This window comes from Neovison vison, chromosome 11, assembly GCF_020171115.1.
Source record: "Neovison vison isolate M4711 chromosome 11, ASM_NN_V1, whole genome shotgun sequence".
In the NCBI taxonomy this organism is placed as follows: Eukaryota; Metazoa; Chordata; class Mammalia; order Carnivora; family Mustelidae; genus Neogale; species Neogale vison.
In genome coordinates this window covers 66602129-66624564 of record NC_058101.1, presented here as the reverse complement: position 1 = coordinate 66624564, position 22436 = coordinate 66602129, and the positions used below count along the sequence as shown (strand labels likewise).

At 56.9% G+C, this 22436-nt stretch overlaps 1 protein-coding gene across 4 annotated transcripts in view; it reads left to right on the top strand.

Annotated features, from left to right (window-relative positions):
- RGS12 (regulator of G protein signaling 12) overlaps positions 1-22436 on the top strand; it is a 106254-nt gene that overhangs the window by 76902 nt on the left and 6916 nt on the right. For 3 of the 4 annotated variants that reach the window (XM_044267880.1, XM_044267881.1, XM_044267883.1), the window contains 13 exons: positions 8441-8610; positions 9141-9233; positions 9974-10117; positions 10661-10840; positions 11184-11337; positions 12929-13005; positions 14335-14529; positions 14879-14952; positions 15435-15561; positions 17347-17443; positions 18975-19045; positions 19439-19592; positions 20882-21364. In XM_044267880.1, coding sequence (XP_044123815.1) covers positions 8441-8610; positions 9141-9233; positions 9974-10117; positions 10661-10840; positions 11184-11337; positions 12929-13005; positions 14335-14529; positions 14879-14952; positions 15435-15561; positions 17347-17443; positions 18975-19045; positions 19439-19592; positions 20882-21364 — 2019 coding nt within the window. Of the gene's footprint in view, positions 1-8440; positions 8611-9140; positions 9234-9973; positions 10118-10660; positions 10841-11183; positions 11338-12928; positions 13006-14334; positions 14530-14878; positions 14953-15434; positions 15562-17346; positions 17444-18974; positions 19046-19438; positions 19593-20881; positions 21365-22436 lie in introns of those variants that run through there. The other variant, XM_044267882.1, reaches the window with a different exon arrangement.

The following is a 22436-nucleotide window of genomic DNA, read 5'->3' as shown; positions in this document are numbered from 1 at the left end:
AGTGAATACTCTTTAGTCCAGAGGGTGACTGCTTTGGGGATAAGGGGACAGAGAGTCTTGGATACATGGCTGATGGGGCCAAAGCTGGGGTGGGAAGAGAAGGCGGTGGGATGCAGCACCCCCCCATTCTGCCACCTTTTGGTGCAGAGCTCGGACGGACGAGTTCCAGATTCTAAAATCAGATCTGCTCTTCCAGGCTGAAGGTAGGCTAATAGAATGTAGCTTCTTTATTTAGCAGGATGGCCACTCCTCCCATGCTCTTTCAGTGTTTAGTTACATAGTTTGAATTCCTTTATTCATGTTCTAGCCCCAGACCCTGCAAATGTCAGTTTCTGCCCTAATAGGAAAATTGAGGCACAGAGGTCTTTGAGCCCACTCACTGCCCACAGACGGCACCACCATCCTGGGGCCCGAGTCCCCACCTGGGCTCTTCCTCCAGCTGAATTTCACCATCGTAGTGACCCAGTGGCAGGCATCCTCAAGACCTTCTTGGCTTAAAGAGAGGACAAGTTCGCTCGGTGAGTTAGTTCAGGCTTGAAAAGGTGGATGAAAGGTGATTTTGAAACTCAGCCAGTTGTACACCAAAGACCGTGCATTTGACTCTGTGTTTCTTTTATCTGAGAAAAAGAACTAGACAGAAAGATTGACTGCAGGTATTAGGTTTGGTTTTCTCGGTGGTATGAGTTAGCCCTTCTGACATGATCTTGTAGAGGGTCCAGGTGTATTCTGGGCTTGAGTAAATGAGTGACTACAACCCAGGACAGTGGGAGCCCAGCTTCCCACAGCTGGGGAGGGAGTCCCAGGAAAGCAGAATGTGCTTGGGCTTGGTTCGGAGTTGGAGGTGTCAGTGTGAACTCATGGTTCTAGTAGATTTGTGGACACACATGGAAATGCCTGTGTGGCTCTGTGCGCGTGTGCATCTCATTCCTAGCTCTGTCCACTGGAAAGTTCTGGAAGAACCATGGCAGTAAGCACCCCTCATGTGCAGAGCTTGGTGCCCGAACCACTCTTCAGTGAAAGGAACCATTTGCCCCTGACGCCCAGCCTCACTTGTGGGTCTGGAGCAAGGAAAGCGCACTTGAAAATCGGGAGACACTCAGTGTGCGTGCAGGCTTCCCAGAAGGACACAGGGGCCAATGCCGAGGGAGGCGGAGCAGACAGAAAAGAGGAGGAGAAAACACCGCAGATATGTATGGATTGTAAGCTGTGGAATAAAATAAAAGTCCATTGAGGGCCTGCTCTTCTAAATAAAGGACTTTGTAAAAATGGGGAAGAAAGGAAAGCTCTGCCTTACAGTGGACTATGGACCAAAAGTGGAGGAGGGTGGTGGCCGCGGGCCAGGTGGGGGACCAGATGCTCCCATCACCGCCCTCTGCTCCCCAGGAGACAGTCCTGTGGTGGGGAGAACAGGTGCCCCACCAAGAAATCACCGGGGTTGCAGTGAACTGGCATTCTGTGCTTCTAAGGACAGGTGCCGAGAAAGTCACACATGACTTCTTGAGGATTCCCGCCAAATCGTGAGGAAGCCTCAGACAGCTCCCACCGAGGGGCAGTCTAGAAAATAACAGCCAGGATAGAAGTCTGGAAACAAAGGTTGGGAGTTTTTAGAGAGATAGGACAGCTCTGGGGTCCTGAATTTAGTCCTGGGCTGAGCTGGGGAAACAGCTAGAAAGGACCTTGTAGATGACTTTGGAATACAGACTGCTGCTTTCCCCAGGTTTGGTCACTGTGCTGTGTTGGTGGAGGAGAGTGTCCTTGTTCTTTGGAAATGCACACTGAAGTATTTAGGGGCAAAGAAGGGCGCCATCTCCAAATAAAGCTCCAGCAGCTTGGGATGTGTGTGTGCATGCGTGCACACGTGTATGTGTGTGGATAAGTGGATGGGAGGGAGGGGGAGAGACGGGATGATCTAGCAAATAGGGCAGTGTAGGTAGAGGTCCAGCGAATCTGGGTAGAGGGTGTGCGGGAGTTCCTTTTACTATTCTTGTCACCTTCCTGCAAGTTTGAAAGTATATGAAAGGGGCAGGTGTTTGCACACACCTGCTGGTTCAGCCCCCGCCTCCCTCCAACCCCGTGCATCCCCGTCTGGCCCAGCTGCACCGAGGGCTCTTGCTCTTGGAGCCCACCACACCAGCTGTGGCTCCTGAGACGCTGGCCCTCCACCTGCTCTGGCCTCGTGCGCATGGGGGCCCGTGGCCCGGAAACCCTGGAGCCGGGACGGAGCAGAGCCCTCTCCTATGCTCTGCTGCCTCCCTGGCGAGTGGCGGTGGGGCGTCTTCCTGTGCTTCAGAAATGTGAGGCCAGAAAGGACGTTGATGGAGAGGCAGGACCAGCAGGGACCCCGCTTTATCTCTCTGTCCTCCCGGAACTGTCAGGAGCCGCTGAACACCTGCTCAGGAGAACCATGCATGCGGCCGTGCGCCCACATCCGAGCGGAGCTGGCGGACCGGACCTCAGCTGAAGCCGATCCTGCCCTTGCAGGTTTTGTGAATAAAGCATCCCTGCTTCTGCTGAAGATGCACTGCTTTCTGACCCGACTCCATACTTATTCCTGAGCACCCTGCGGTTTGGGGTGAACTCTCTATTCTCATTTTGAAAAGATAGGCCTTTAATGGGGCTTAGAAAACTTCTCAGATACAGCAGGAAATCCAAGTTCAAAGCCTCACAGTTATCACAAAAAGCTGTGAGTATTTATTCTTTTCTGCTCCCAGCGCATTTCATGGAAAGCGCACTGTGGCGGGCCGGCAGCCTGCGTGAAGCCTCCCCCGTGGGCACGGGTGCCTCCAGCCGGCCCGCCACTTCTGCAGCAGAGCTCTGCTCTGCCCAACTAAATAATTCAGGTTCCATGAGCAGCCGCGGGCTAAAGGTCTGGCCGTGAATTATGCATGTGGCTTCTGGGATGCTTTGTGTTGGCTACACTATTGGTTTCCTCTGCGCACATCGAAGGGGGAGCATTGCCTTTGTCGGCCCTGCCCAGCAAACCCGGTCGCTGGGGAGTGTGCTAACCGGCCTCCTTGGGGATCGTGAGCTGGGAACAATGTCTCTGTGTGTGGCCCGAGCCTTTGCCCAGGGCCCTGGGGGCTGTGCCGGCTGACCCTGGTATGGACTCAGAGGGGTGGTTTGCGGTGAATGGTTGGAAGTATTTGGTTAAGTGGCATCACAGTGGCTCTTATCAGCTCTACCCAGGTAAAGTCCCTTGTGGTCTGCGCGCCTTGTCATGCTTGTCGGGGGCTGGCTGACCTGAGCAGCTACAGGTATGTTTGTTGGGAGGCTCAGGTGGCCGGGGGCAAGTGGCCCAGGACCCTGACCTTGAGTTGTGATTTGCATACTTCAGGGATGTGAGCTCAGGGTTTGGACGGGATGTTCTGGTGAGATAACGGGCTCAAGCTGTGTGGTGTGGAATTAGCTATAAAATCATAATCCCAAGGCATTGTCGATACATGTATAACCTGTAATGTGCACGGTTATCGGACCGGTGTAAAGAGGGTGGCTTTCCCAGTTTTCAGCACATCTCAAGTGGATTTTAAAAACTTTCTCACCAGGAAAGCATTTCTTTGACTCAAACAAAAAAGAAACCAAGCCGCAGGGAATGTTCTCTAGTCTGAGGCTCTAACGCGGCAGATCTGCTATTTTCTCCTCGCTCAGAGCAAGAAAGAGGCTCGGGCAGTGGGGTGGACTTGTGAGCCCTTCTCATTTCCTTGTCCTGCCTGGCCCTGGCCATTAGGATCACCCCTTTCTCAAAGGGGCACTCTTGTCCGTGCTGGGGAATAAGTGCAGAGTGAGTCTGAAGGTGGAGGTAGGAAATTGAGGCTTTGGTGGTGCGTCTCGAGAGCAGGGTGCCGGGCCCCCTGTGGTGAGGACATGTGCAGGGCGCTGGGATTTGAAGCCCGCTCGAGCAGCACCCACTCCCTCCCCCCTCCCAGGGCGCTGGCACCCACCACATGCCTTCAGTCAAAGTTGCTAGGAGACCCTCTGGTGAGGAGAGCTCGGGATGGACAAGCTTACACAGCCAGCAGTGGTCTCTGGTTTCCCTACTTCGAAGACTGTGTGTTCCTCAAGATCTGGCCTTTGTGAGGGAGATGGCGGAGTGTGTGGCCTGCCTCGCGGGGCTCAGGGAGCGGCTCTTTTGGGGTCCTCCTGCTCCCTCTCCAAGCTCCACTAGCGCTGGAGTTGAGGCCCGGCGGGCGTTCTCGTGGTTTCAATGAGAAACAAAACAGAAAGAAACAAAAGGAGACCGTGGGAAGGAGCCTCAGCTTCTCCTCCCGCGGGATGCAGGGTGCCTGGTGGCAAAATGACCCTCCCCGACTCCGGTGGCGGGGGTGGGGGGATTGGGCCATGAGAGCCAGCCCCTGGCCCGCCTGGCTCGCAGGCCTGTAGAAGGAGAGGGTATGCAAACCATGGGGGCAGGGAGACTCTTCCCTACATGCCTACATGCCTACATGTGCCTGTGTGTGTGTGCACCTCAGCCTGCCTCCTGCCCAACAGTCCGTGCCCGCCACCCTGAGGGAGCACCAGGGTCATGGTAGGGCATGCATGCGGGGTTAGGCACCAGGAGTGTCCTAACTTAATTTTAAAGCTCCTTTCTCCACTAGGCTTTTGAAGTGTCAGCTGTTGAGCTGTGAGTCTTAAAAAAAAAATTGGTATTTGCAGGTTTCATAAAAATGAGTTCCATCAACAGATGGGTCACTTTTCACTTCCGAGTTCTGTTCAGCCGCGTCTTCCCTTGTCCAGGCTCAGGCCGCGGCCCACAGCACCTGCCCGGCCCAGGGCGGGGTGCCAGACTCCCCTCCTCGCTGCTGCCCTGCATGGCCTGGGAGTGAGGAGGGCAGGTGTTCCAGATCTGCTGGCCAAGACACCAGGAGGTCAGAAAGCACCTCCACCCATGATGGGGTTCAGCTGCTCTGTCTGCAGTCTGTGGCTGGTCTTCTGGCGTGCTCCCCTGCCCTCACAGCCCCCATCTACCTGCCCCCTCCTGCAGGCCACCTTGTCCCTCAGCCAGGCCAATGGACCTGTGAAGGAGTGTCTTCTTGACCTTCCTTTGTTCTTCACTGCCCCCCAAGGTGCAGTCTATGTGTCATTTGCCCCTATGCCCAGACACACTGGCTCTGAGCCATGCCTCTTTTGTCCCAGGGCCTTTACACATCTGGCCACTCACTGAAGGCTCTTCGAGGTCCTCTGAGCCCAGTTACCTTTTGTCCATCCCTCAGTTCTCAGTTCAGCCTTCGTCGGCTCCAGGAAAGAAAGGCCAGAGGAAGAATGTTTTGGTGCTCATACTTAACAATGTGTTTTGAAAGTTATTTTGTGAGGATCACCTCATTTATCAACCTAAAATATAGCAGGAAAGTGCCTGCTAATTGCAAAATTATCCTGCTAGGAAGGTACAGAATAGCGCGTCTACATCACCTTTAGCTCATGGAGGTGAGACTGAACATAGCGACACACGGCTCGGAGCCATCTCAAGCCCCCATGCAATGACAGCCATGCCGTCCTTCCAGTTGTCTTTGGTTTCTGCATCTCTTTTATTGGTGACGTGCAAGTGCGCTTAAGTGTAAAGAAAATCAGTCCTTCCTCTGTGGAGTAGATCGTGTAGATTCCCCCAGGCTTTGTCTTTTGACCCAGCTTATAGTGTCTTTAAACTTTTATTTCTTTTTTTTTTTTAAAGATTTTATTTATTTATTTGACAGAGAGAGATCACAAGTAGGCAGAGAGGCAGGCACAGAGAGAGAGAGGAGGAAGCAGGCTTCCTGCTGAGCAGAGAGCCCGATGTGGGACTCGATCCCAGGACCCTGAGATCATGACCTGAGCTGAAGGCAGCGGCTTAACCCACTGAGCCACCCAGGCGCCCTAAACTTTTATTTCATTTTCATTTTTCACCAAGGTCCAGACAACAGGTGACGTTACGTGGGCTGAAGGTGTACAGCACAATGCTTTGGTGTTCGTATATATAGTGAGGATGGTTGCCGTGCATGTCTGGTTAATGTCTATCACACACAGTCACATGCTTTCCTTCTTAGGATGGGGACTTGTAAGATCTCTCTTCGCCAGTCGTCTCTGCAGCACGGTGCTGTGAGCTGTGTTCCCCGCGTGCCAAGACCTGTTTGTCTTGTAACTGGAAGCCCGTACCTTTGACCCCGAGCTCCCCTCCCCGCCCGCCCCACCAGCACCGCCCACAGAGTTTGGTGCCATCTGCCCCTTTATCCATCTTGTCGTCTTGTCTCTCATGGCTCTGGACTGGCGTCTTCCCTTCCAGAGTTTCTCTAATTTGAGGTTCTTGCCTTGAAACCTCTCGTTCAGCATGCCCCAAGGATCCCGACTTGATCACCTCTCCAGTGGTTTTCCAGTTGTCCCCGCACTGTGTGGCCTTCTGTTGCAGCCGTAAGTCCACAACTGCCGTGTGGCTCCAGGTGGGGCTGACCCCGCCCCCTGGCTCTGGTTTGCTTTGTTTTCCTAGCATTTCACATTTAGTCTTCCACATGAACTTTCACACTCCGCTTGTCTGGTTCTAATAAAACCTCTGTTGGGAAATCTAGGGGGAGGATTAACATCTGTGGGGCCCTGCCCCTCATTGCTGTGGCTACTGGACACAAATCAGAGGGCGCGGGGGTGCCTGTGAGCAGGAAATGGGCAGCTGTCACTTGGGGTGCTTCTGCGTGTGGGGACTGTGGAACAGAGCGATGCCAGGTGGTCCGTCTGGGTGACGGCGGAGTTGTTGAGTTCCCTGGGGGCCGGGCTCAGACCCCTGGCAGCTGGCTGTGCTGTGCTCAGCGTTGAGCCATGGGGCGTCCGTGCCGTGTGGTGAGCTTGGCATCTTGATGACAAACTCGCCCAGGGCCTCCCCTGTGGTCCTTTGTGAATGGCACCGGCAGATTCTACCAGGAGGCTTTCATCTCAAAAGTAACATGTACTGCACTGTGAGTTCTGCTGGGCCGCCAAGAAGAATGAAAATTGTCCTTCTCTCATCTTGTTTCATCTTCTGAATCTTATTTAAATTTTTGTCTATAGCAGTGTAAGTTACTAGGTTACTCTTTGACTTTCTGTTTTTCTTTTCTTTTCCAATCTAAATGCTTTTTGAGCTTTGAATGATTCCTGCCCAAGTGGCTTCTGGTTCCCACATGGGGCCCCTTTGACCGGATTCCTGCCTCTGCTTTTTTAGCCCTCTGTTCTCGGGGCTAGCAGGGCTGTGCCGTGGCCTCCTCCTGGCCCTCCGGGGCCCTGGTTGTGGCATGGCGGCCACAGGCTGGTCCTCTGCCTACTGCTCTCTTCGTGCAGCTGTGGGCGGGCATCAGCCCAAAGGGTAGCAGGGCCTCAAGCTGCCTTGCTGGTCGTCACTTTCCCCACGGCTGGCCCCTCGTCACTAAGTAGAAAATGCATTTTCGGTTGGCCTAGAGCTGGGGCCAACAAACTAGTCCCCTGGGCTCCTTCCTGCCACCAGCCCTGATGGCTGACTGTGCATGGTGGGACAGGAGCATGGGATGTAGCCAACGAACCCTGTTTCATTAGTTAGCTTTGCTCCTCCAAGCCTCACACCCATGTGGGTTAGGGGTGTCCTCTGTGGTTGGCAGGCCATGGCTTGGCCTTGGGTCTCCATGGTGTTAGGACCATGTGAATGGCACCTGTGGAGGGGACAGCCCTGTGTAGGATGGTGGGATGTGCTGTCTGTATTGAAGAGGACGCGTGCATGGCAGAATGTGTGTCCAGTCCAGCTCCTGGCCAGTCTGGGCCCTTCCCTTGGGTTTTGCTCACCAGGCCTGCCCATGTGGGGACCAAGAGCCCCCATACGCTGCTCACATGAGATGGGAGATGGTGACACAGGGCTCCCGGAGCACCTCCTCTTTCCTTTGTGAAGAGAGTGAGTTATTCAGGAACTTGCCTAAAAGACAAAGGAACGCACGCTCTTTGGGGCTCTTCTGTAGACGCCCGGAGCCAGCCTCCTGCAGCACATGTCGTGTTTTCCGCTCTGGAGTGGCCTTTGATGAGTTGTCACAACACGTGTGGTTAGATAGACGTCTGGACGTTATGCCACGCTTGCACATCGGGACCGTGCCTGTGCAGAATAGGGCGCATGTGTGAGCGTGTGCTTTCCTACAGCAGATGTTCCCTCCTGACACCGAGCGGCGTCCTGGGTCCTGGACACCCCATCTGGGCCCCTTTGCCTCTGCTCACCCCACGGGGATCACCCGGGAGTGCTGTTGTGTGTGCAGCATGCCCTCAGCCGTGGACCTGTGGCGTGTGGCTGTGGTTGCCCCTCTCCTGGATCCGCGCCCCGTTCCATGTCCCTAGAACGGCGCCGGGCATGTTGCAGGCACTCGGCGCGTGGTGTCGGCTGAGCGGGGGCTTTAGAGAAGGCAGATCGGGGAGAGCCTCCCCCGAAGGCTGGCTGGGCCCTGCTGGGCAGGCGTGGCGGACACGCGTGCAGGTGAGGTGTGTGCTGGTCCCACAGAACTGACTGGCACCGACCTGAAGGACTGCGTGAGCAACCACAGTCTGAGCAGCAATGCCAGCCTCCCCAGCGTGCAGAGCTGCCGGCGCCTGCGTGAGAGGAGGGCCGCCAGCTGGGCCGTGTCCTTCGAGCGCCTTCTGCAGGACCCTCTCGGAGTTCGCTACTTCTCTGTGAGTAGACGGGTGTGGTGGGGCCCAGGGGTCCATGAGGACCCTTGGCCTGGGCTCCTCCAACAGGACCTGGGACTCAGACCCCATGACGCCTACTGCAGGGGGGTCACACCTGTCCACCTGTTCTGCACACTCGAGGCCAAGGGGCTGAAGGGGGCGCCCTGTGCCCAGCCTGGCCTTGGCTGTGTGCCAGGGAGCTCCCTGCAGCAAGGGGCACGGGAGCTTCTTAGAAATGCTTGGAGGCGGCATGTGGCTAGGCCATTTAGGGGGAAGGGGCTCTCTGACCTTGAGGAAGCCACTGGGAGTGCGCCTGCGGTCCTTAAAGTGTGCAGTGTTTCGGTCCGGGGCATGTGGCTTCAGGTAATTTGGGGAGAGGTGCTCCTTCTCTCACCATAGAGCCCTGATGTCTGTGAAAAGCAGGCACAAGGAGGAAGCAGGAGCACAGCAACAGCTTGGGAGTGGCGGAGGGGGCAGATGCCGCGGCCACTACCTGCTCGTGTGTGAGGGCTCACGGATGCTGTCTTTCTTAGGATTTCCTGAGGAAGGAGTTCAGTGAAGAAAACATTTTATTCTGGCAGGCCTGTGAATACTTTAACCATGTGCCTGCACACGATAAAAAAGAGGTGAGTGTGTTTATGCCCAGAGCGTCAGATGGTGTCACCGTGGCCTAGCATCTAGTGTCCTCATACGATTTCGAAATGCTGCTTTTTCAGAATAAGGTTTTTTGTGTATATGATATTCAATCTTGCGTGAACATGGTGTGTGTAAACACCCTTCCCATGAATTGTTTCCCAGCATGCGTGCTGCTGCTCGGTGTGTTGAAAGGGGAGCTTAAATCCCCAGGCAGAAGAGCCCCTCACCATGTCCATTTGTATGGCCTCGCTGCCTGCGCCGCCTGCACCGGCTGCTGAGCCCCCGTGGGCACGGGTCCCGGTGCATGCTGCAGCCCACGTGAGGCTGTCCGTGGTCCTCCACCTGCCACTGGTGGGGCCTCTTACCCACTTGCCAAGCCTGGTGCTGTGCACACTGAGCTCCCCCTCTGCTGAGGCTGCAGGCATGAGGCCCCGCACATGGATGGTGCCCCCAGACACCCCCCAGGCCGCAGCACCTGAGTCTCTGAATAGTTACGGAGTCCCTGAAAAAATTCAGGGAGGAGCCAATTTGGTGAAAAGTTTTGTACTGGCTTGGACTTCTATCTATTAATTTATTCACGAGGGAACTATTCAGGGGACCTCAAGAAAACGCATCTCCAGTGCCTGGACCCACGTCTAGCATTTGGAACATGGAGGGACGGCAGCAGCACGCATGCATGTGGCGGGGAGGGGCTGGGCCCACGCATCCCACTCACATGCATGTCCTTCAGCTCTCCTACAGGGCCCGCGAGATCTTCAGCAAGTTTCTGTGCAGCAAAGCCACCACCCCTGTCAACATTGACAGCCAGGCCCAGCTGGCGGATGACATCCTCAGTGCGCCTCACCCCGACATGTTTAAGGAGCAGCAGCTCCAGGTGACTGTGCCTCAGTTTCCTACGGGGACTCATCCCAGGGCTCTCTCCGGGGCGGTGGGAAAGGGAGATCGCGCTCGTGAGCCAGCTACCAGATGGGGCAGAGAGGTGCCAGTGGGCGTGTTGTGGCTGGAAGAAGCCCCAGAAGCCCCGGGTCCCCCACCAGGCTCTTGGGGAGCGGGCTGCAGTTGGGGAGGGCCCTGTCTTCGGTGACCTCTCTCTGGCCTCTCCTGCGTCAGCCTTTGTGTGATGTCACGATACGTGGAGTAGTTCAGTCCTAGGGCATCGCTGTGATTAAAAGGGTACATGGGACCTAATATGTTTTAGAGCCTGTGTCCCACTGACCCCCTCAGGGATGATGTCTGCTGCTCAGTCCCATGAATTACGTGGGGAAAACGGAGGGAAGTCCTTCCAAGGTTCTCACGTCCTGCTGGTCTGCAGTTACTCTGGGTCTCATTCTTATTTAACAAAGTAGAGCTTCTCTGGGCCCGCGTGTTAGCTAGCTAGCTACTTCGGGAGCTGAACCGTGCCGCATGTGCCCTGCAGATCTTCAACCTGATGAAGTTCGACAGCTACACCCGCTTTCTCAAGTCCCAGCTGTACCAGGAGTGCATCCTGGCTGAGGTAGAAGGCCGCTCACTCCCTGATGCGCAGCAGGTCCCCAGCAGCCCAGCCTCCAAGCACAGTGTCAGCTCTGAGCACTCTAGCGTGTCCACGCCGAAAAAGGTGCCTGCGCCCTGGCCATGTCCTCTCAGAGAGGGGAGCTGCCCTGTGGGGAGCAAAAGCAGAGGCTGCTGGGACGCAGCCCCCACTGGGACACAACCCCCTGCCAGGATGCAACCCCCCATCCCCCGCCAGGACACGGCCCTCCTGGGATGCAGCACCCCCTCCCCGGGATGTACCCTGTGCCCGTGGCTGGGGGTGGGGATTCTGGCCAGTGGCAGAGCTGCCCTGTGGCCGCTGGAGGGCTGAGCTGACCCACAGATAGCTTTATAGCTCTCCTCCACTTCCTTTCACTCTTCATGTAACGATGAAATCATGTCATGTTAACATCTCCATTGAATGGCAGCTGAGCGGAAAATCAAAATCAGGACGATCCCTGAACGAAGAGCTGGGGGATGAGGACAGTGAGAAGAAGCGGAAAGGAGCATTCTTCTCTTGGTCCAGGACCAGGAGCACTGGGCGGTCCCAGAAGAAGAAGGAGCATGGTGACCACGCAAATGGTTCGTGGTGTGCCGATGGGTATCCGGGAGGTGGACCACTGGGGCGCAGATGGAGTGGTGGGGCCGGGCCGGGAGGGTGCCTCTGGAGTGCTCAGAGCACAGCGCTGTGTCCTGGTGTGGCCCTTTTGGGGTGGGCCAGCAAGAGTGAACCAGGGCAGCGATAGTGCCTTTTGAAAAAGGGGTGAGGGTGCACGACAGCGCAATCCTCCTCAGGCCAGGGCACCCTGCCGGGGTGGGCCTCCCATCCGGTCCTCTTCTGGCCTTTTATAGGAAACTGGGAGGAGAAGAAAAATGGCAGTGTCCTACCTGTGCACCCGGACCACCTCTCGGTTTCCTGGCGAGGCTTTTTTCTAGGTGTGCATAGGGCTACATGAGCCTTCGGCATTTCTTGTTACTGTAAATCTGAAAGGCCATTTATTAAAAGGGATTTTATCCCTTTGTTTCTTTCTTGTGTGTAGCTCAGAAGATGGGGTGAGAGGGACAGGCTTGTCCTGGAAGGTGGGTCAGAGACAATGAGAGTGCTTTCGGGATAAGGTGGAGAAAGATAGCAGCTGACACCGGGCATGAAAAAGCATGAAGCAGAAAAGCCTTGGAAGGATTTTCTCCTCGAGGGATTCTTGGGAAAGGGATTATTTTTCAGGAAATAACCCATGGGCTCCAGGCCCCAAGTTTGGGGCATTTATGGAGACACCACTGGCAGGGAACACCTGAGGATGAGAGGTGGTGGCAGCTCCCGGGATGGGGCCTGTGCTGTGCCAGGTGGTCTGGATCAAATACGTTTGATCTCGTCCTCAGAGCAGCCGGCGAACTCAGTCTTCTTGTGCCCATTGTACGGATGCGTGCCATGGGTGTTACTACAAGCATTCCTTCTCAAGGCCAGGCAGACAGACTCGCAGAACTCAATCAGTGGGAGACCGCTGTGGGGGCGGGAGCACTTGTCAGATGGGGCCAGGGACCCCTGAGTACCTGGGAGACGGGAATGGGGGTCCGGCAGCTCAGAAGGTCAGTGGGACCCAGGGCTGCTGTGTCCTTATGTTTTGGCCTGCAGCCACAAGGCGTCGCTCGACTAGGGAGAAGGTCCTGTGTTCTCAGAGGGCCTCCCTGGGTCAGTTTTCGTGATCTTTAGTTTAGCCAAAGACAGCAGGGCATTCGGGTGATAGTAGCGATTGGCATGCTTGTGGGCTCACTTGAGGACTTGGTAGGAAGATGTGAGTTAAACCGTGAGTGGGCAGAGCTGCCTAACCTGCTGGGTGTTTTTATCGGTGCCCAGAAGCCACTTGAAGTAAAAATCCCAGATTAAATGAGGGGAAGGGAGGTCCTGCAGCAGGAGCATGGCCTTGTGTTTCTGATCTGCTGCTGGCTGCCGCTGGGTGTCTGGGGGCCGACTGTGGCCAAGGGCAGAGCAGAGCCACTAGCTGTGTCCTGGGGGCACGCCAGACTGCCGGCAAGGGGAGACCATGCCTCCAAAAGGCTTCTCCATGTCCTTCGTCTGCTCAGCCTGAAGGGTGGGGTTGGGAGAGGTGACAGTAAGTGGGGAAAAGTGACAAAAAGTGCTGTTTGGTTTTCTGAGTCCCCGTGTTTCCCCTTCAAGAGCCCCTGCACGCCAACGGAGGCCTGGGCCGCCGTGAGTCACAGGGCTCCGTGTCCTCCACAGGGAGCCTGGACTTGGTAAGTCATGCCTCCCCTGTCCCCAGGGTCACAGCTGATAAGTGATCCCCGCCTCCGTGTTCAGTCACAAAGCCCCACAAACGGGTGTGTTGGATGTGGGTGGCTGGGCTTGGGTTGGGGCCCTTGCCAGCCTTGGGCTCCTGGTCGCGTGGGTACCTGTGTGGCAGACGGGGGTGGGGGGCTGATCCTTGCGTGCTGATTTCTAGACTTACTGTGGATGCCCTTTTGCTCTCATTTGTGTTTGTCTCCCAGTTTGAATATTTCACTAAGGCAAACCTTCCTGTGTTTGTGCTCCTGTAGTGGGGGGCGTGGCCACATCAGGGGCTCCGCCTCCCCTTGCACCCAGCCCACACGGCCCAGTGTCTCATTAGGGGCGGGCTGGCTGTCAGCTCTTGTCTGATACCAGGTTTGGAAACCCTAACGGCTGCCAACATCCCAGTCACTTGTCACTGTCAAATGACAATGTAGCATATTATTACTTCTGCAGTTACACTGTGTAACAGTTAAAGCTGGAGGGGTTTACCCACCTGTCCGTTTGCTGTTGCTGCCCGCCAGATACCCTAGAACCTTGGCTTGAAACAAACACCCTTTATTCCTGCGTCCGTGTCCGTGGGAAGGGAATGGTTGGGCCTGTTTTATCATCGGCCTACCACCTACAAGCTACAGTTTCCGGAATGCAGCTGGGGCGGCAGAGAGTTCCAGACTGTCAGGAGGAGATAGTTGCTGGGGGGCGGGGGGGGGTGCGGGTGGTAGCACCTGCCAGGGCAGGTCACACATGGGAAGGACATCTGCGGGGGCCTGTCTGCAGCAGGGAGACGCTGGTGTAACTCAAAGACCCCAGGAGACGTCACGGAGAGACCCAGGGAGGGGTCTGCCACACACTGGGTCCATGCCCTGCCCATCAGGGGCCCTTGCATCAGAGTGCGGGTCCTGGTGCTGGGACAGAGTACTAAGTAGTGATGCCCTGCGCCTATGACTTAGTCAGTGAATGATGCAGACGGTCCCAAAACCCTCTGCCTGTGCAGCGATCCAGGGCCCTGCCTCCCCCTGCCCGCCCACCCCTACCCTGTGGCTGTGTCCCCCACTGGGCCCTTGGTGAACCTGGGCCACATCCTCACCCAGGCAGAGGTGTAGAGTATCCTCTGGGCAGAAGGAGCACCAGAGGCCTCAGCCTGGCCCTGGTACTGGCAGGGTGGGCCCTCTGCCAGCAGCTAAAGGAGGATCGTGGCCCATGCCCGCCCCACCCCACCCTGCCCACACCGGCCAGCTGGAGCCCTTCTCTGGGCGCCCTGCACACCTGCCCATAACACTTGTCTCCCGGCTCCCTAGTCGGAGGCCTGCAGGACCTCCGGGCCAGAGCGGGACAAGGCTGCCAAGCACTGCTGTATCCAGCTCCCGGATGGGACGTCCTGCGTGGTGGCTGTCAAGGCAGGGCTGTCCATCAAAGAGGTCCTGGCTGGGCTCTGCGAGCGACACGGCATCAATGGGGCTGCTGTGGACCTCTTCCTGGTGGGCGGGGACAAGGTAGGGGGCTGCGTGGACCCTCAGGGCCCTTCTCCTGGGGGATGCTGCCCAGGGGTGGGGGAGAACAGTGGGTCTATTTGTTTGGTCCACTAAATCTGCCCAGTCCCCTGAGGCTGTGGCTGGGTGAGGCCCTTTGGCTGATGGCTCTGCCGCCGGAGCCTAGCCGCCCTGCCCAGAGCCCTCGGCATATTAGCCTTCTCTTGTCTACACGAGGCCTCCATGGGGTGGCTGGTTTAGAAGCTGCGGTTTTCCGGCGCCACTGTACCTCCCCGTGCAATCTGGGAGCAGGTCAAGGGCACTGCTTGCCTCCACTCTGACCTGGTTTCTGTTCTCTCCATGCATTGCAAAGCCTCTGGTGCTGCATCAAGACAGTAGCATCTTGGAGTCTCGGGACCTGCGGCTAGAGAAGCGCACTTTGTTTCGGTACGAAAATGCCCCAGCTGTGTCCTGAGGGCTCCAGGGTCACGCAGCTGTGTCTGGGGACATCCCGTGAACCCTGCATGCTGGGCTGGGAAAGGAAGGCTGGTGCCCCCTTCGTGAGCAGGGTGGTGGGTTGACAGCAGCTGCATGCAGCCCCCAGGGACCCATGGGGTCAAGGGGCCACTCCATCCTGTGTCACAGCTACTGTGGGGCCACACTCAAGGGTACGTGGGGAGGACAGCAGAGTGCTAGCCATCCACCCGTGGGGGTGGGCATCTTTGCCGGCTATGACACCCAACTGGAAATCTTCCAGAAGCCCCACCCCTGTCCCTGTGGCTTCCTTCTTCTGCCAAAGATGCTCCACAGCTGCAACCTGGCGCCAACCCGGGGACCCCATGGAGCTGCCACGCTGTGGTGCCCTCTGGGAGGAACAGCTCAGTGTGCATGTGCAACAGCTCTGTTCGTGTGTCTCCCCCTCCACCCAGGCTCGATCTGGTTCCAATTAATCGGTCCGTGGGGCTCAAGGCCAAGCCCACCAAGCCCGTCACAGAAGTGCTGCGGCCTGTGGTGGCCAAGTATGGCCTGCACCTGAACGAGCTGGTGGCCAGGCTGGTGAGTGACCCAGGGGCCCCAGGCCTCGATGTTTCACGGACAGGGGCAAGCCAGAGCAAGGGCCACAAGGCCCTGGTGGGAAGGTGTCCCAGTAAGTGGAGGTCCTTGTGGCTTGTTTGCCCCTGCTCACTCCCAGTGGGCTCTGGGTGATCATGGAGATGTGGCTTTGATCCAAGGACTCCAAAAAGAGAAACACACCCCTAGAGATCCCTGGAGTCCCCCTGCCGTTTGCAGGTGTACTCCGCTGGCTGAGTGCTGGGGGCACTGATGCATCCTGCGTGTGAGTGGCTGCCAGACTTCTGCTGGCAGCCTCATGGGAGCGCTCTCCCTGACATGCCCAAGTCCTGTCTGCACCTCTAGATTGAAAACCTTGTCATTTCAAGCAGGGCCCCTGGGGTATGAATAAGGTGAGTGGGTGGGAGCTTTGGGACAAAGACACCAGCGTGAACCTGGGCAGAGTACCCTGTCCCTGTGAGCAGAGGGTGTTTGCAGGAGACGTCCTGGGACCTGAGACCTGGCCTTTGCCGAAAGCCCTGCATTCTCAGCATACTCCCCTCCTTTGCTGCAAAACGTGGCGATTAACCACAGTGTTTGTCCTGCATTCCTTCTTCAGAGATAAACTTTATCAGAGCTATGATTTCAAGTACTTCTAGGATTTTTTTTTTTTTTTGAGAGAGAGAGAGAGTACAGGTTGGGGGCGGGGGCGTGAGAGACACAGAGAGAGAGAGAGAGAATTTTCAGCAGACTCCCACACAGGGCCCGATCCCCTGACCTGAGATCATGACCTGAGATGAAATTAAGAGTGGGATTCTTGGACTGAGCCACACAGGTGCCCCACCAGTATTTTAGGATTTTAATTTTGCACAGACACCCTGAGGGTAGCCAGAAGCCCCTTCCCCAGCTCAGCAGGGAGGCCCACTGGCCGAGGCCAGGCTGTGCTGGTCAGGGAGGGGCATGGCTGAGGCATACTGCTTTTACTCTGTTGTGATTCTTAGCTAGTGCTCCACCCCTCGTGTCTCAGTCTTCCTCTCTGTAAACTGGGGTGAGTCTTAGGAGCACACCCCTGGGCTTGTTCCTGGATGAGCTGTGTTCTGGCTGCTGAGACCATCACCTGAAAGAGCGGGTCCGCTGCCTTGAGGCTCTGGCCACAGAGAATTCTTGTGGAGCAGGTCGTGGCAGATGTGGCTTCTTTGGTGAATGGTGCCTACCTACGTCGGGAAGGTGGAAAGCAGGGCAGCCCTGTGGGCTGGCGCTCCATTTCCTCATGGGCGGTGCCAGGAGCTGGAGGTTACTCCCCAGTGGGACATCGGTCACTTTTAGCGTTCTCTCGACTAACAGAACTCAGGGACCCGAACTCCAAGTTCAGGGTCTTTTGTCTGTGTAGTTGGCCAGGGGGAGGGGACATTCCACTTTCATCTCTCACCCTCTGGCTGCGTCTGAGGGGCCGGGGACTGGTTTACAGTGAGCAGACTCATTGCAGCTCAAAGCTTGGCCCTGTGGACTGAAAGGTCTGCAGTGTTCACAAGGCTTCCTTCCCCCTGGGTCTCAGATCCCTGTCCCTGTGGGCCAGCCGGTACTCAGAAGCTGGGTGGGCAGCCCTGGGGAGGTCCCACGCATGTTGGCTGGGCACCTGTGGAGTGCCCTCTGAGGCAGCCCTCCGAGGTGACAGGATCTGGGGTCCCCTGGCATGTGACTCCATCATACCTGGGATTGTCTTCCTGTGAGCAGCTATTTCAGAGAGTTCCGACCGGGGTGAGTGACTCAATGCTCCCTCTCTGCCCCTAGAGTGGAGAGAAGGAGCCCCTGGACCTTGGTGCCCCCATATCAAGTCTGGACGGGCAGCGGGTCATCTTGGAGGAGAAGGAGCCCTCCAGAGGAAAAGGTAAGCAAGGCCCCGAGGCTTCCCCTTGTCCCCTTTGTGCACCTCCTGGAAGCCCCCAGTGCTGCTATCTGGGTGGTCTCATTTAGGGTCTTTTGGGGCCTCATGATCCCCTAGCCAGGCATCTGAGGGGCCCAGCCCACCCCAGTCCAGGCCCGTCTGTGGGCCGGAGGCAGGGGGACCAGGAGCACAAGGGCCTTGCTGGGGATCAGCCCGCCTGCTGATGAGCAGGGTGTGTCCTCTTGGCTATAAGAAGGGGCAACAGTCCTGCTCGACACCACCACCCCCCGCCATAGGATTGTGCTAAGGTTCCAATGCTCCCTGTGTCCAGGGCCTTAGCCAGAGAGTGCTGCCTCTTGGTGCTTTGCATGAGGGACACAGGCCCAGCAGAGATGAGGTAGAGGGCTAGCGCCGTCCGCACCCCCGTTGCTGCTCGTGTGCAGGGAATTAGGAGGTTTACGGAGCCCTTTCCCTCCTGCTAACTCTGCTGCGAAAGGCCTGACCTGGGGATCCTGGGGTACCTGGGCCGGTGCCTGACCTTGGGGCCAGCAGTCAGTCCCCCATGCTTTGCCCTGATGCTCCTCCTCAGAACGTCCAGCCCCCTTCAAGGTGGAGAGTGATAGGCAGCATGCCTCCTGGAGAGGGCTTTCTGGAACCGCCTACTGAGAACCCGAGCAAGGAGATACTCCGCAAGGAGCTGCCAGGGGCCACTGGGGCAGCTTCTTCCCTTTCCTGGGCTTCCACCCAGTGAGGGCTGGCTCTGCTCTGCAGTGTAGCTGGGCGTGCTTATCTCTGTCCTCTTGGAGGCCCCTCCATGCTCCTGCTCCTCTCCCGCCTCGCTGCAGAGAGGAGACACCTTCCTGGGCCCACCCTTGGTTCTAGAGAATGCTGTGCTCCTTCTGGGGCCTGGTACCTGACCCTTGTCGGGTGAGCTGCCGAGCAGGATGGGGCCCTCCCTCAGGGTCTGGCAAGGTCAGACCTTCCGGTCTGCCTGTGCGCAGGGGAAGGTGATGGGGGCCTTGCAGGCAGGAGCCCCCATGGGCTTATAAAGCTGGGACAGGCAGGAGCACTAACTTTAGTGCTCCAGGCCGGAGGAGTGGTCTTTGTCCCTCTGGTGCCGGCAGAGGCCAGCCCACCGTCCTGATGTGGGGCAACAGCCGTATTTGAAAATGTCATCAGTGTGAGACTCTTCTGCTTTCTAAAGAATATTCATACAGTACCTGAAATGAGCTTTCCTTTCACCACGCCTCCCCTCGACTGCAGGGGACCGCCGTGCCTCCCACGTGTCTTCAGGCGAGGCGCATCTCCTACCCCAGATACGACAGGGGGAGAGGGTGGTCTTTGTCCCTTAGTCCTGCACCTAGGGGTTTGGCCTGTGTGTGCATATTTGATACGGGATGTTTCAGACTTGGGCCTTCTCTACAGCTTCTCTATAGCTCAAAAGCAATAGAAATAGAATTACATTTGAACATTCAGGAGAATTTGCAATTTGCGGAAATCATAAGGCATGTTTCATTGTGTTCGGTATCCACAGAAAAACAGAAAAGTACACCAACCAGACAGAATACAGCTGTAAATTCCAGTTCCAGAAATCACTCGGCTACGGTAATTCCTCCTGCCTTCATCTGCATGGGTCCCTTGCTGGTGGGTGGTGCAGCTCCAGGGCAGGCCGGGCCCCTCACGCTCCTCCATTGGCCTCCCGTTGTGCCCATTGGCCATGTGCTCGGAGGCCGGCCCTGTACCCCTGTTCCCCATCTGGTGCCCGGCTTCCCCTAACCATGGGCTGGCTGTTCCTCTGCATTGGGGGAGGGGGATGCCTCACACTCACACTCTTGTTCTTGTGACTTTTATAGCTGTGATTGGTTTTCCTGCAAGGCACGTAAAGTGTGTGTCCCTGTGGCCTATATTTCGGGGGGTGCTTTTTGTCTCTAACTGATGGATTGTGTGTTGTCATGTGTCCAACGTGTAAGCAGAACTCTGACTTTCCTTCTAATGCAGGGAGAGGAGAGAACACTAGGCAAGTCTAATTCTATTAAAATAAAAGGAGAAAATGGAAAAAATGCTAGGGATCCCCGGCTTTCAAAGAGAGAAGAATCTATTGCAAAGATTGGGAAAAAAAAATATCAGAAAATTAATTTGGACGAAGCAGAGGGTATGTGTGCTTTCTACAACTTCCGCGTTTTCTAGTGAATTGCAATGTCAGTTTCCTAGGGCCATTGTTAGGAGCTCCTCTGAGCCATTAACATCAGAAGGATGCCTTCCCCATCCCAGTGAGCGTGCCCTCGTCCCGGGTCAGTCTGTGGCTGCCGTACACTCTTTCCAATTGTCAGACTGAGAATTGGGTCCTTAAGGGACAGGGAGTGCCCTTGAGGGGGGCAGCAAGTGGTTCCCAAAGGTCTGTGTGCGACTTCCCCTTCCCCAGCTCCTGCAAGACCTTGGTAGTGTCAGAGTCACTAGCATGGGGGGAGGGGTTGCCAGGTAGAAGGCGGAGGCCAAGAGGGCCCTGGACTTGCTGGCCAGATGCTCTGCCCTCCCTGGGTGTGCAGGGGAGAGGGAGGGTGGCCTCAGAGACCCAAGGAGAGGTGATCGCTTATGGAAACTTCTTTTTCTTCTGAAAGCTTCTAACGGCAGAATCAAAACTAACAACTGTTACTGTTACTGGGACCTGCATTGCGATCCAGGGAGCAGTCCCTAGGCTGGGGGGCCCACAGTTAGCTCCCCGTGAAGGCCAACCCGAGCCCATTCACCACCCTCTTGGCTATCACCAGCCACCAAGGAGGCAGAAGTAAGACACAAGCCTGCTCCCGGCTGAGAGCTACTAAGATTTGAGATTTTAAAGTCCTTGTCATTCTTCAAAATTAAGAATGTCCTTTAAATGCTAGAGAAAGTTCAGCTTAGACTCCTTCTCCTTTGAATAGTGACCCTCCAGTTACAGCTGGCAGACAGCCCAGGTAAGGGGACAGGAGCTCAGGGGAGCGAGCCATCGAGGAGGCTGGAGGCAGAGGTGGGAGAAAGAGTGGGGGCCCCTCTTTGGAGACCATGGGCTTCACTCGTGCCTCAGGTGGCCTCCCTTTCAGCATCACGAGGGAGCCAGGACATGGGTAAAGGGCTTCCCCCAGGTACTCAGAGACCCTGGGCTGGAGTCTGGGTGCTGAACACACCTCTCGAGCCATCCTCACACAGCTGGGTCTGCTTGGGGGTTTCAGTCTGTTCAAGTCTGAACTTGACCCCACTGAGCTCTCGGCCGGGGCCTTCCCTGCAGCTCTGGGGGCAGAGAGGGTGCCAGACGGAGGTGCCTGGCTGGCCCGAGCCTACACTTTCCAGGGCCATGGGACAGCTCACAATGCGAGCTTCCTAGAAGGTGAACTTTTTGTGGTTGTGATACAGGCCTGGGTGTGGAACTCTCTAAAGCTTGATCTGTGTGGGGCTTTTTTCCACTAGAGTTTTTTGAGCTCATTTCCAAAGCTCAGAGCAACAGAGCCGACGACCAGCGTGGGCTGCTGAGGAAGGAGGACCTGGTGCTGCCTGAGTTCCTGCGCTTACCTCCCGGCCCCGTGGAGCGGACCCTGCCCTCACCCACCGCCGCCAAGAGCTTCGGCAAGAGAAGCTTGACCAGCAATGGCAAGGACAAGGCTCCCTGGCCCTCTGCCACGAGCCCCGCCACAAGCCCCGCCACAAGCCCTGCCACAAGCCCCACGACGAGCCCCACGACGGGCCCCAGCTCGGCTGGCAGTCCGCCATTCAGTGCTCCCCAGACCCCCTCACCCCACTCCCAGGAAGCTGAGGCCGGGGGCGTCCAGACCATGGAGGGCGAGCACGTGGCTGACCTGACGCTCACAGGGGAGGGGGACATCAGCAGCCCCAACAGCACTTTACTGCCGCCCACCCCCACCCCGCGGGACTCGGCTGGACCTCCGAGACCAGGTACCTCCGAGTTTGACCCCCCTGCACACCTTTGACTCTCTACTTCTCCACTATCCACCTGGTGTTTCCACTCTGTTTCCAGTAAAAACAGAAACAGCTATGGTAAGTCCCCTCTGCCTAGAACCCTCTCTCCAACGAGGTTCCAATAGGACCTTTGTTGTCCTCCTTGCTGGGGGCCACCTCTGCCTTTTCCAAGAGGAGCGCCTCTGCGTGTGGCCAGCACGGGTCACTGAGGGGCTCAGGGTGAGTGTGCCAGGCCCCGGCGATGCTCTGGGACGGGACGTGCGTGTGGGCTGTGTCCGTGCTTGCACAGACAGCGGCACTCACCTGCCAGCCCCTCCCTCGCTCCTGCATCCAGGACCGCCTCCCAGCAAGGCCCAGGGAGTTTCTGAAAATGTATGTGCTATTCTTGAAATCTGGATAGCTAGTATTTTTTGTGTTGTAGTCTCAAGACTGAAAAAAAAAATAGCATTTGTCTTGAGCAAACCCGGAAAGCCCCGTGTGATTTGGTGAGGAGAACACATGCTCTCTGACTCCGGGTCCTCTGTGGGGAGGGCTGCACACTCCTGCCTGACCCCGGCAGACCACAGGAGGGTCTGACCCCGTGTGGGCCGGGCCGTGGCTCAGTTCCCAGGGTGTCACAGGAAGTCCCTGGGGGCTCCCTGGCCCAGAATAGGCTTAGACGTTTCTCCAGACGGATGCGCGGATTCGTGGGTGTGGAACCGAGCGGTCCGGCCGCCTGAGAGCTACAGATGCCCAGGCTCGAAGCGGGGATCCCGGCCTTCCAGGAGCAGTTCTGTCCTGCTCTGATCCCCAACGTGTGTGCCTGTGTCCCCACCCCCACCTCCTGTGCCCCCATCTCTGGGCTGTGGACACTTTGCCAGAGCCGCTGGTGGCTGTCCTTTCTCCTTTCTGTGCTTGGTGATGCGCGGACCCTGGCACCACTCTTGTGGTCTGCCGTCGGGGGACACCAGTGCCTCCCTTGGCTCGGCCCAGCCCAGGATGCCAATGGTAGTCGAGTGTGCCCCAGGACCAGGGGCCAGGGAAGCACTGTCGCGGTGTGTTCTGTACA